Source organism: Phyllostomus discolor, chromosome 5 (assembly GCF_004126475.2).
Source record: "Phyllostomus discolor isolate MPI-MPIP mPhyDis1 chromosome 5, mPhyDis1.pri.v3, whole genome shotgun sequence".
Taxonomy (NCBI): Eukaryota; Metazoa; Chordata; class Mammalia; order Chiroptera; family Phyllostomidae; genus Phyllostomus; species Phyllostomus discolor.
This window is the reverse complement of record NC_040907.2, coordinates 7,796,224-7,809,095: the sequence shown is the minus strand read 5'-3', so window position 1 is coordinate 7,809,095 and position 12,872 is coordinate 7,796,224. Positions and strand designations below refer to the sequence as shown.

Sequence of the window (12,872 nt, the reverse complement as noted above, 5' to 3'; positions counted from 1 at the left end):
TTATGTGAAAACGTATTTGCTGTTAGATAGCTCTACATTCCTTAAGAATTCTTCCAATAAGCACACAATATTTCTATTACTAGAAGAACACAAAGATAATCAGAAGTTATGGAAATATACTATTTGTATAAAACACAGTCACAATACATTGATGATTGCATAAAGCGATTTACAGAAAGTATGGCTTATATGATACCGTTTTTGCTTTAGACATGTGAATGTATATGAAAAAAAAGCAATCTGAAACCAAAGTAAAAATGTTAACGATGGTTTTCTCTGAACAGTGAGATTATCCTTTTTTTCCTTCTGTTTATCTAAATTTTCTACTTTGTCTCCACAGATTTAAGTATAATCTCCAAGGAAACAAGGGAAGAGAGTGAGGAGAGCAAGTTAGTCTTCTGAACGAAAACCTAAGTTTGAATGAAGGCAGTGGAGGTCAGCCCGGTGCGAAGCTAAGCCCCTCCCCTCCCCTCCCCGCCCTTCCCCATTGCCACACACACACACACATTTAAAATACCAGGTAGCTTTCTTGTTCTTATTGGGAGTCTAAGCCTACAAGTATGAACTGCAATAAAAATGTGGTTATATACAATTTACTATCTCAGCTGGTCAAACCTCAGTTTCCAATTAATTTCAGTAGCTGACACACAAAACCTAGTCTCTAAAAAGTGAAAGAATTTTGTGTAATGTAAGCTACAAATTACAAGGCTGCAAAAGTGCCGCCACACCACTAGGCTGGGGTAGTGGAGAGACCCTGGAGACCAACCAGAACCCTTCTCTTCAAAGACAACGCGAAGGCAGGCGAAACTCCCACCCCCCGGGCTCAACAGAAGATATGCAGCAAATCTATTTCCACATCTTTACAATAACCAAGAAAGAAACACTCAGCTGACTTGATCCAAAGGAGGACTATTTCCACGTAATCGATAGTTTTTTGCATTCAAATTTACAAAACGGTCCCTTTTAACAAAGCAAGAGCAGCCAACCACACACCAGGTGTTATGAAACCATGCTGACAAGGCACCTTTCAGACGGGAACCCTCTACTGAGAGGGAAAGACCCGAGGAAAGGGAAGCACCTCCACGTCAGCACTGGTCCAGAAGATGCTGCTGGATGTGCTATTTCACCGTGTCGGCCTCCACGAGAGCCCTGCGCGATGTCACTAACCCCCATGCATGAGGGCACCGAGGGAGGCCAGCCGTGCCACCAGCACGCTCACGTCACTGAGTCAGAGCCGGGACCCCATGCCGGCTCCCTTCCTCACGCCTGCTTTCCTACGCTGCCTCTCTCCGGCGCCTCCTCCCACCACCCTCAGCCCTTCCCAGGTTAGCAGGCCGGACCTCCTTCCTGCCCCTACCATCAAACATGAGTGTTGATTCTGTCAAACAGAACATAATTTCCAGACCACCCAACTTCCACTCAACTTAATCCAGCCGTTTCCAAACAGTCATAAAATGACCTAAACTCAAAATTTAGTGCCCACTCCAACTTAAAAACACACTCAAAAGTAAATACTCAAGACACACAGAGGAAGGACTGCAAAGAACCACCCAAGTGTTAAACACAGTGTCCTTACGGGTGGCGAATGAGGGTTTTAACTTACACCCTTCCTCGCTATTTACATGTCCTATTGTATATATAAATTCAAATTTGTAAAATAAAAAAACAATTCTCATTCAATCCATGCTAATGTACCATCATCTGAATCCTAAACTGTCTGCCTGTGAGGAGGTCCTTACCCAGTCTCTCTGCGGGAACCAATTTACTGGGCCGAAACCACGCCCAGGAATTAAGACAGCCCTTGACACGGTAGAGCCCCAGGCTGAGGGCCGCCCCCCTCATCCTGACCAGCCCCGGAGGGTTAGAGCCTTAGAGCCCGCAGTACCCTCTGCAGACGCTCCTCCTCCTGCGGCTCTAACACGTCCGTTCCGGGGGCAGGCCCTGTCCTGGGGGGGGGGGGGGTCCCAGCTCCTCGCAGTAGCTCCAGTTTGTCTTATGGTCTAAGGCTCCTTTTCACCCTGATTTCCCTGGGGCCCTAGCTTGCTGAACGTCCAACAATACGATCTACACACCATTTCCCACTTTCCCCGTCTGCTCCTGGAGGCGGAGGCCACCTAGTCACATCTCCATCTGTTTAGGCCATCACAAGGGCTGTGCAAGGAAGCGGAGACCCGAGCTCCATGCAACCCGCAGGGCACTCTCCTCCAATGCGTTCCCAGGAGTGAGGAACTCAGAGAGCACGCAGAAGTCAATTCAGGGTTCCTCTCCCAACAGTAATCTTATTTTTTGGTTTGAAATATAGCTGATACGTTAGAAGCGAAAATACTCTAAGTGAAAATGAAACACTGGTGATCTTTTAAGAAGGAGGCGACTATCAAAAAACGTTTTTATCCTCTACGTGATAATTCAAGTGTTTTTCTTCAATGTTCAGATTCCATTAATGTTTATTGAGCCAGCAACACCCATGCCAAGTAATTTCACGTACACCATCCAATCTGTAGCCCAACAACTCTGTGAGGGGGGCACGCGCTACCCTCATTTAAAAGTGACAACAAAAAAATTCTTCAAAAACATTACGTTAAGGTCTTCTCGTTAGACAGACAAAGCTTCTCTATCAATTTTAGCTGCAATGCAATAGTGCGCTTTCCCCCCAGCCTCCTGACTCAGGACGTGCTGCCGGAATGAATAACGTGCAAACAGACATGGTGAACTACCAGTTTCATCTATGACAATGGGGAAAGCCTACTTAAAAGTTTAACGATATCCAGTTTTAAAAAGCTGGAGAGAAATAGGCACTTGGGACATTTACATAAATCAGTACAATCCTTCTAGAGGTCTGTTAAAGAAAATTTACCAAAGATGAAAATGTACAATGTAGTTTTTTACTTAACAATTGTATTTTTAGGAATTTATCTTCAGAAGATAAGTCAGCCAAGACTTACCTTCTATATTTGCTTGACTTCAGCTAAGTCAGCAAACATGTCTAATGAGTTTCATACTTTGAAGAATTGTTAATACCATGAAATAATTAAAACTACTGAAATGTTCAACTGGTTAAACAGTGGAAGGTACAACAGAATTCTAAGCAGCGTAAGAAATAATGATGTAGCCCTGTTTGTTTCGACGAGCATCCGAGCCACGATGGATACCGCTGGCCTGGTATCCGTCTCACTCTATTGTTTTTCTCCTGTTATTTCTGACATAATAAAATGTTTTCAGTGAAAGCTTAGAGGACTTAGTATCGTGCTAAATAATCAAGGGCTCAAGAAAAGCAATGTACAAGTGTCTTTGCTTAGCTTTAAAATAGGAGTTCTGACTAGGCTGGTGTGGCTCAAGTGGATTGAGCACCAGCCTGAGAACTAAAGGGTCGCCGGTTCAATTCCTAGTCAGGGTACATGCCTGGGTTGTGGGCCAGGTTCCTAGTAGGGGGCATTCGAGAAGCAACCACACATTGATGTTTCTCAACCTCTCTTTCTCCCCCTCCTTCCCCGCACTCTAATAAGTTAAGTAAATAAATAAATAAATAAAACCTTTAAAAAATGGAGTTCCAGCCAGGCAAAGGACCAGACTGCTAAAATATAAGCTGTTTCTAAGGGGCTTGAATTGAAGAACAAATGCCAAAATGGGATTTTAATAATAAGGAGTTTCTGTTACATTAATAACAGCCACTCTGATGCAAGTCTGAGGACAAGACCAGGGGTGGAATAAATGGGCTAATGCTAAATGTTACCTGGGTTCTCACTTTCTTCTTTGTAAGAAATAAGTACATTATTTATGCTCCCTGTACTGTGCCAAATGCTACTTCTTCATATATATATATATATTCATATATATATATATTTATATTTATATATGCGCAAAAGGCTTAAAGGTTTCTGTGTGGAATATATAACTTGCAGTTGGAACTATCTAAATGACATCCAGATTTTTCTTCTTTATTGAATTTACTAAGGTGACATTAATAAAACTATATAGGTTTCAGGTGTCCAGTTCTATAACACACCATCTGCACACTGTACTGTGTGCTCACCAGCCCAAGTCTCCGTCCGTCACCAGCTACCCCCCCCTTACGGTCTTCTCCCTCCCCCATCCCCCCTCCCTCCGGTCATCACCACACTGCCGTCTGTGCCCGTAAGCCATGTACGCGTACACATACACACATAAACCTTTTTTCCCTTAATCCCCTCACCCTTTTCACCCAGCCCTGCCACCCCCCTCCAGATTTTTTTTGAACTGCAGGAAAGAAAAGCCAGCCCCGACAAAAACTGAGTCTGCACACCTGACCCCCAGGACTGGCAACGTCACAAGGAGGCCCAAACTGTGGCAGAATGGAGGCAGAAGTATCCTGTGTGAGCGATGGAACGTTAACAGGTTTATAGGGGAAATCGAACCCCTAACATGCCGTGGCTCCAAACCACAGCTCCCACCAAGCTACTGTGAGTTCATGGACAAAAGCACCACTAATAACTTCCACAACACACCCGACAGCATCAAACTGCTATGTTGGGTAAAAAAGGCGGCATAAGCGTGGGTTTAACACCAGTGGCACTTGCTCAAGCTTCGCATTCCGCACCCGCAACCTGAGGGCACATTTCCCGGGTCCCTGACACTGCCCTCACTCAGGTGGCCGCTAACCTGAACGGGCGTATTCATTAGTTTCCCTGGGAAATTTCAAAAACTAAAAGAGAAGTTCGGAGCATAATCCTGCGGTCAAGGCATCCCCTGTGACCACGCAGGGGAGCAGCATCTTGCAGCTCTCCTGCAAACCCAGACGCGGAAGTCTCTCACCTCAAAAGCGGTGAGACAGCACCACGTGGCCGGCTCCGGGCAAACCCTCACTTCCTGACATCCCCGGGGTTAACTGTCATTAGATTTAGTGTCAGGCACTAGCAACAAAGAAACTCACAATTACTGGGAGAAACCGTTGAAATTTTCAAGTTAGAAAACACTGCTGTCCTGACTGGCGTGGCTCAGTGGGCTGGCCGCTGTCCTGCAAACCAAAAGGCCGCCGGTTCGATTCCCAGTCAGGGTGCATGACCGGGTCGTGGGCCAGTCCCCGGTTGGACATGTGTAAAAGGCAACCAATCCATGTTTTTACCCACATCAATGTTTCTGTCTGTCTCTTTCTCCCTCCCTTCCCCTCTCTCTAAAACTAAATAAAATCTTTTTTTAAAAAATTGCTTATGGCATTGAGAAGAATAGCAATAAACTTCAAACGTACAAATGCCACAGAACTTCTTGATGGAAAGTGTCCAGACATTTCCTATGCATATTTTATTTTTAGGCTTTTATATGCTTACATATGAAACAGATGTGACTCAACGTAAAACAATCCGATAGGAGTGCGCTTCCTCCCCACCGAAACCCTCACTTCTCTAAGAAGGAGTCACACCGCAGGGGTGCCGAAGAGCACGGGGAGCTTCCGGGGGCACCCGACCCAAACCAAACTCCACACAAACGGTGGACTCACGTGCTGCCTTTTGAACAAGAGCAACGCATTTTATCTTCACAAAATCTTAATGAGACATTTCTTTATTCTCTACATTTTAAAATTGAGGGTGTTACAGTGGTTCAATGCGACCAGGGTTTATTTAGTTTACAATTCTGTTGGTTGACAGTGTGGGCTGTGCTTAGCTGGGCTTACTCATGTGTCTGCCACTGGCTGCCGATCTGGCTTGGGGGTCACTTGCTCCTCACTCACTCAGGTGGCGTCCAACAGCTGTCCGGGGGGGGGGAGCCTAGGTGCATGCCGCGGGAAGGGCCAGAAGAGCACGGGCTCGGCTCAGCTCTGCGAGTGTCTGTCCAACCCCTGCTCGTGTCAGGTGAGCCTTGCACCCCACTGCCAGTGCAGCTCATGAGTAAGCCCGAGTGGGCAGGTCCTCGGTCACCCAGAAGGGGTGCGGGCACAGGCAAGCCAAGGAACAGCAGCTATTTCTGCAGGCGCCACAGGGCCGCTGTTTGTACCACAAGTGTCCAGAGGAGAGGGAATAACTTTCACACAGGTGAAACTGACATGCAATCAAGTACACCCCGTAAAAGAAAAAATAAATAAACAAACAAATAAATAAATAAATAAGACTGAGGGTGTCAGCCACAGTCCCAAAGCTAAATGCAGGGTATGAACCAATGAAACGTTTCCGGCCGCCTCACTGTCCTGCAGGAGACCCAGGTCCCAGTTCTGCACGGACGCCCCTCTCAACACGCGGGCCCCACGGGAGCAGCAGTTCGCCTCTGTTCTTACCCGCTTCACCCCCACGGGGAGGGTGCCAGCCTCTGCTCTGTCTTCCAGGACGTGAAATGAACAGAATAAAAGCCTTATGAAAAGTTCAAAGAGCTACATAAATGTGCTGTGTGCTAAATATATTCAACTCTGAATATTCCAGCAACACAAAGATTTCTAAAATAGAAGACCCTAGCAGTGTGGCCACCTCGGGGTGTCTTTCACGGTGTCTATATGGAAGCCTGTAAAGTGACAGATAAAAGTCTTGGCTGCAGAGCAAACGCCCTGAACGAGGCAGCATAAAGCGTGGATTTGACACCTATTCCTGAGAACGGCCAAGAAGTCTCAAAAAACAAATGTAAACAGCCATCTGTTTCCAAGGAAACCCATTTTCTCATTAATAAAAACATTACTGATTTTAAAGGACACATTAAAATGTAATTTTTTAATTTCAAATGTCAAACCCTAAAATAGAATTTTTTAAAGGTATAGGACGACTCTGATAAACGAAGAACCAGAATTCTTTCTTACCTCCCACATGTACACGTTATTCTTAACCTGAGATCTTTTTTTCTTATCGCCAACAAATGGTCCAAACTTTTTCCCTTTTAAAATTGGCTTAGTGGCCCAGACACCTAGAAAACAAAACCAATACTTTTATGATGTATGTGTTACTTTAAAGACTAAGGCACTAGCGCTGTTCTCTCTCTCACGCCACCCACTTTCCTTAGGTGCGTGTCCTCTGCTTCCTTTCTTCCAAGCTCCACAGGCTCTTCCTTTGCCTCTGTAGCTTGTGCACTGAGTTCCTGCTGCCTAGCCGGCTCACTGCTCCTGCCTCTGTGACTTTCCCTCCAAAAAGCTAAAAACACTGTTTGCACTCGAGTTCTCGGCTCTGAACTCCTTCTTTGCCAAACTCAAGGACCGAGGCCTACCACCACCAGTAATATCTGGTGCTGTGACTCCGGCTGTCTCATCACCCTCACTGGTCTGGAAAGAAAAGACGGAAGCACTAAAACCAACCTAGTTTCACAAAATATTGGGTTGGCCAAAAAGTCCATTTCATTTTTTCTGTAAAATAAGAGACACATTTTTCATTTTCACCAGTAACTTCATTGATTTGGATATTTTGAGCACGTTGGCTATCTCCCATGTGGTATAGTGTTGACTGTTCTCAATTCATGTCTCCATTTGATCACTATCGACTTCAACTGGTCTACCTCACCATGGAACATCGTCCAGAGACCAGTCTCCAGGACAAAACTTCGCAAACCACTCTGGACGCGTTTGATCAGTCACATCGCCCTCTCCACTGCACAAATCCTTTTCTGAATTTCAGCTGCATTTCTACCTTTCTTGAAATGATAAAGCATAATATGCTGAAAATGTTGCTGTTTTCTTCCATCTCAATATCAAAATGGCTGCACAAAAATTCAACAATTTCAATTTTTTTTTAAAATGTACGCTGATATGATAGCTGTCACAATACACTCTAACAAAATTGTTTCGAATGAAGTTAAAGATAACTTAAGCACTACTAGAGCCATTTTATGGAAAAAAACAAATGAACTTTTTGGCCAGCCCAACAGTTAAAAGGCCAGGCAGCCTAAAAGGAAGATAATGTTAAATCAACTAAAATCAGGTGAAATCAAATTAAGTGACACCTTCAACAGTGATTTTTTTTCTTCTTTATATTCTTCTATATTTTCCAAATAGCTTATAAAGAACCTGTACTGTTTTACAATAGAAAAGCATGTTTTGCATTTGCTTATTTTAATTTTTACATGTAAAATTACCCAGACAGTACAATCACAAACAGAAAAAAATACTGGAATGTAATGAAACTACAAATACTTTTTAAACTCCTCTTTCTACAAATTTCAAATATCTCCAATAAACACAAATTGCTTTTATAAAGGTTTGGAAACATTTTTTAGTAAACGTTTTTACAGTTTGTTGGCTCAAAGTGATAAAACCCTCTCCTCTCTAAGTTTCCTAAAACCTCAGCTCCTAGGACAACTCATTCTGCAGAGTTTCAAAGAGCCAAGGTTCATGCTGCTCTGTGGTGCTGTTATGGGTATTTCTATTTCCTGTGCACTGACCATCAGCAAACAGGATGAAGAGGCAGTGGCTAAAATGGCAGGAGGGCACACCGAGTCAAGGGCACCAGCGCCCAGCGGTGACCCTACCGACAGCATCACCCTGAGCAGGTCCCCTCGTCTCCTGGCCTGCTTCCTCACCATCAGAGGGTGGCTCTCAGCCAGCCCCGTTCAGCTGGGACACACAAATTCCACTTTTCTGTAAGTCTGCTATGAACCCCATCTGATAACACAGCTAACAGCCAGTTAGTGGAGCTGTAAAATCAAACACTTTCATGTGAACAAATGATACAATTTAAATGCTCACAAGTTACTCACTGAATCATTTTCAATGAGAATTAGAAAAATCATTTATTAGAAATGTATTCACACACACACACACACAAATTTGAATATCAGAAGTACACATTTTTAAAAGGAAATAGGATATACACATGATATATTCCAAGACTATATTTTGATTTTTTTTATCATTTACTTCCTTAGCCTTCTGACTCAATATTAGGACACAAACAAGACCAAGTACAGAAAAGCTTGCATTGTATTAAACAAGACACCCCTGCCTGAAGCACTCACAAACACTCAGGTTGTCTTCTCTCAAATATATACTGAGACCCACAAAGTGTCAGACACTGGGGACATAAAGACAGATGAGAAATGAAGGTTCTCAGCCCCCTACCTTAAAGTCCGCATACGAAGCCTGGCTGCAGCCTGCAACCCCTTCCCCCGCTCCTTCTCTGACCCCAGTACTCACCAATCCGAGTCTTGTCAACAGCAGATGGGGAAAGCCTCACTTCCTCCGGAAGTCCTCGAAACACATGTTCAGGTACCTCGGCCAGGGTCTCAGCAGCTGCCACAGGCTCAGCAGCGTTCTGCAAGTAAAGAAACAGAGGGTAATGGCAAAATGAAGAAAACCCGGTTAGCATTTTGTGGTTTTTTTTTCTGGTCCAATAAGCAAACGTATTGCAAACATGTAACTGAAAGCTGAAACTGGCACTCCAGACCCAGACAATGATGCCAAGCACTTCAAGAGCTGCTTTGATGCTTGTTTGTGAGTGTCCGAAGGAAACCACGAACCTTCAAGCATGTCAGTGCTAATCTGTTTTGTTCCAGCCACCTGTGGTCATTTTCAAACTAGGTAAATCTCTGGTATCACATGCTTTAAACTCCCAGAGAATCTGGCAGGGAGCTGAAGCTCACGCTTAAAGGCTACCATCAGTATTTTACAGCATTTAAAAACTCAAAATCTCCACTCCCTGCTTAAATGAATACTTTCGGCACATACTGTAAAGGCCATGATGGACGGCCGCCCGACCCATGCGTTTATTCTCCGGCAGCAACCCCGCTGACAGGGCCCGGAGGAGTCCGCGCAAGGGCGCTGCGACCCAGCCGGGGCCTCCGCGGGAAGTGCGCCCGCTCCGGGCACGGCACTCTCTCCCCCTGTCTACCAAGCTGCCACAACATCACGTCTCTGAGAAACACAGAATTTTATACAACCACTAACCACAGGCGATGCTCAAACTCACTGTAATCTCAAGATTATGACTGCTTATGTATATAATGGGATAAAAGGGGGAGAGTAGAGCCAACTGGTAAAACATGACTGTTATTTTTAAAATAACTTTCAAATCAAAGGGAAGCCCGGGGTCTATTAACTGGGACCACATGCACCCCAAGCACTGAAGCGTGCCTCATGACCCCCGAGAACGATGGGTCTGCAGTCTGCGTGTTGCTATTCCACTGCAAAGGGAAACATGTCTCAAGGACTGTCAAAGAAACCAATGTAGGCAAAAAGCAAACTAAGCTAAAAGATTAATTTTCCCACAACAATCAAGCTCTTGTAGTTTTTAAGAATGTTCTGTGCCAAGGAAAGAATATCATACAAATTTGAGTACTCGCAGTATTTTCAATAATAAAAAAAAAAATCAAAAGGCTGCTTCAGGAGACAAAAACCCACAGCCATGAGCGAGTCATTAGGAAGGTCTCTCCGGCCCGCTTTGCACTGGAACGCGCAAGAGCCGCCACCTGCAGACCAGGGTCGGGGCCCCGGACAGCGCAGCGTCCACGGAGCGCATGCGCATGCCTCAGGAGCGCAGCTGCTTCCATCTGGCTTGATTCGCCCTTTGGTCCCGACAATGTGACCACGCACCAGTGCCCTCCCAATTGTGGGAATACCAAATCTGTCCCCGGAAAATTACCTTATGGTATTTTTAATTAGCTAAAATGTAAAAATTTCTCACTTCTAAATATAGTGCCCCTTTTAAAATTTTAATCTATAAGCTAGAATTTTAGAAATGTGAATGCATTTTTTTTTCAAAAGGGGAAAGGTATCTTTTCCCCCACCCACCAACCTACCTGCCCCCCACCCCATAATCATCCTGGTCTTTCTCCATCAGTGAGTCTGTCCCAATTCTCCTTGTTAGTTCAGTTTGTTCATTAGGTTCCACATATGAGTGAAATCATACAGTATCTGTCTTCCTCTGACCGGCTTATTTCACTTAGCATAATGTTCTCCAGGTCCACCCACACTGTCAACAAAGGGTAGCATTTTCTTCTTTTTTACAACTGAGTAATATTCCGTTGTGTAAATGTCCCACAGTTGTCTTATCCACTCATCCATACTGACGGACACTTGGGCTGCTTCCGTATCTTGGTGATTGTACATAACGCTGCAATGAACACAGGGGCACCTGTGTTCTTTCAAATTAGTGTTTTGGGTTCCTTCAGATTTAACCCCAGAAGTGGAAATGCTGGGTCAGAAGGCAGATCTTTTTTTAACTGTTTTAGGTATCCCTATACTGTTTTCCACAGTGGCTGCACCGGCCTGCATTCTCACCAACAGTGCAAAAGGGCCTTAGTTAGGTTTATTTCTAGGTATTTTAATCTTTTTACAGCAACTGTGAATAGGATTGCTTTCTTAATTTCCCTTTCTGTTAGTCTGTTATTGGCATATAAAAATGCAACTGGTTTTTGGATATTAATTTTGTATCCTGCTACTTTGCTAAATTCATTTATCAGTTCTAGTAGTTTTTGGCGAAATCGTTGGGGTTATCTACGTATAACATCATGTCAGCTGCAAATAATGACAATTCCACTTCTTCCTTTCCAATCTGGATGCATTTACTTCTTCTCCTTGTCTCACTGCTGGGGCTGGGGCTCCCAGGCCATGCTGAATGCAAGGGGAGGGACTGAGCAAAACAGGAAAAAGGCCTCGTGGACACGGACAACAGTGTGGGGATTGCTGGCGGGAGAGGGGGTGTAAGGGGACTAAATGGTAATGGCAAAAAAAAAACCAATAAAGATTAAATTAAAAAACAAAAAAACATAGCCAGAAGTAACATAAATACCCTGCAGATGTATCCATAAAACTGGAAAAAGGAATTCCGCTGGAACACAACCTGCGAACGGCTGCCCTACAACCTCCAAATGTCCGCAGAAATGGGGGCAGGAGACGGCACCTACGGCAGGAATGGTCATTCCCCCAGGAAACCTGTAACTTCACTATAAGCTGGAGACCAGGCACATTAAAATTTGTGAAACACCTGTGAATATAAAGGATCTCAGCAGAGCTGCCACAGGAGAAAAAATTTTTTAAAAGTTCCCATTTATTTACCTGCTTTCAGCCAAAACATTACAATACAACTTGGGCTCATTATGTAGTTGAGAAAAGCCTTTTCTCCATTTACTGTGGTACCTTTCGTGGTACAACAGGACTCAACTAGAATGGGAGGACCTCATCCACGCAAAGCCACCGGATGTGGGCTGGCTCCCAGGCGGTCCTCTCCCCTCTCCGGCTGCTGGAGTCCCCTGCAGTGGCCTGAAACTGCCTGGGGTGTTTTTGTAGAAAAATCAGCAATTCGAGAAGCAGAAGGTGGGCTGGCCTGCCTAGGGAGAACCTCCCTTTCCCCTTGCTTGTGTTTCCTGCACAGCTCTTATCACAGTTTTCAACAATTATTTGTATGAATACGAGTTGAATGTACCTCCCAGCAGGCTGCAGTGGAGACAGACGGTGTCCACCTCACTGGGTGCTGCAACCCCAAAGCTTAGCAGGAGGTGTAAAAAGTTCGTCACTTAAATACTTGAATGAATGAATGACTGTTGTAAGCCAACTTAAATCTTTTTTTTTTTTTTTTTTTTTTTTTCAGAAAAAGGAGGGACAGAAACAAATAAATTAGCAGGGTCAACTATCAGAAAGTATTTTCTCCATGTGTGCCTAAATCTCTTGAATTTGAGACAAATATTTTTCAGGGTCAATACAAGAATCCTTTATGTGTGTGATATGCTCTTAATTTCAAGCAACCGGTTTATAAGTAAACTTTGGAACAAAAAAATTGCTTTAAAAAATTTCTTTCCCTCACACACTCATAAAGTGGAATCTCATATACATATATATATATATATACATATATATATATGAGTTTGTACACACACACATACCTTGATAGTACTACATATAATATATTCTAAACAGGGTCACCTTAGTTCTTACATTAAAGAATCACAATTTGATCCTGGGAATGCTTCCCAGATCAATTGTGTCTACAAGAAATTGCAAT

The 12,872-nt window shown here is 44.1% G+C and overlaps 1 protein-coding gene across 8 annotated transcripts in view; it reads right to left on the bottom strand.

Annotated features, from left to right (window-relative positions):
* The window catches only part of PRDM2 (PR/SET domain 2), a 110,733-nt gene that overhangs the window by 72,750 nt on the left and 25,111 nt on the right, over nt 1-12,872 (bottom strand). For all 8 annotated transcript variants that reach the window (XM_036025334.1, XM_036025328.1, XM_036025336.1 and 5 more), the window contains 2 exons: nt 9,071-9,188; nt 6,752-6,855 (listed from right to left, as the gene is read on the bottom strand). In XM_036025334.1, coding sequence (XP_035881227.1) covers nt 6,752-6,760 — 9 coding nt within the window. In that variant the 5' untranslated portion in view covers nt 6,761-6,855; nt 9,071-9,188. The remainder of the gene's footprint in view (nt 1-6,751; nt 6,856-9,070; nt 9,189-12,872) is intronic.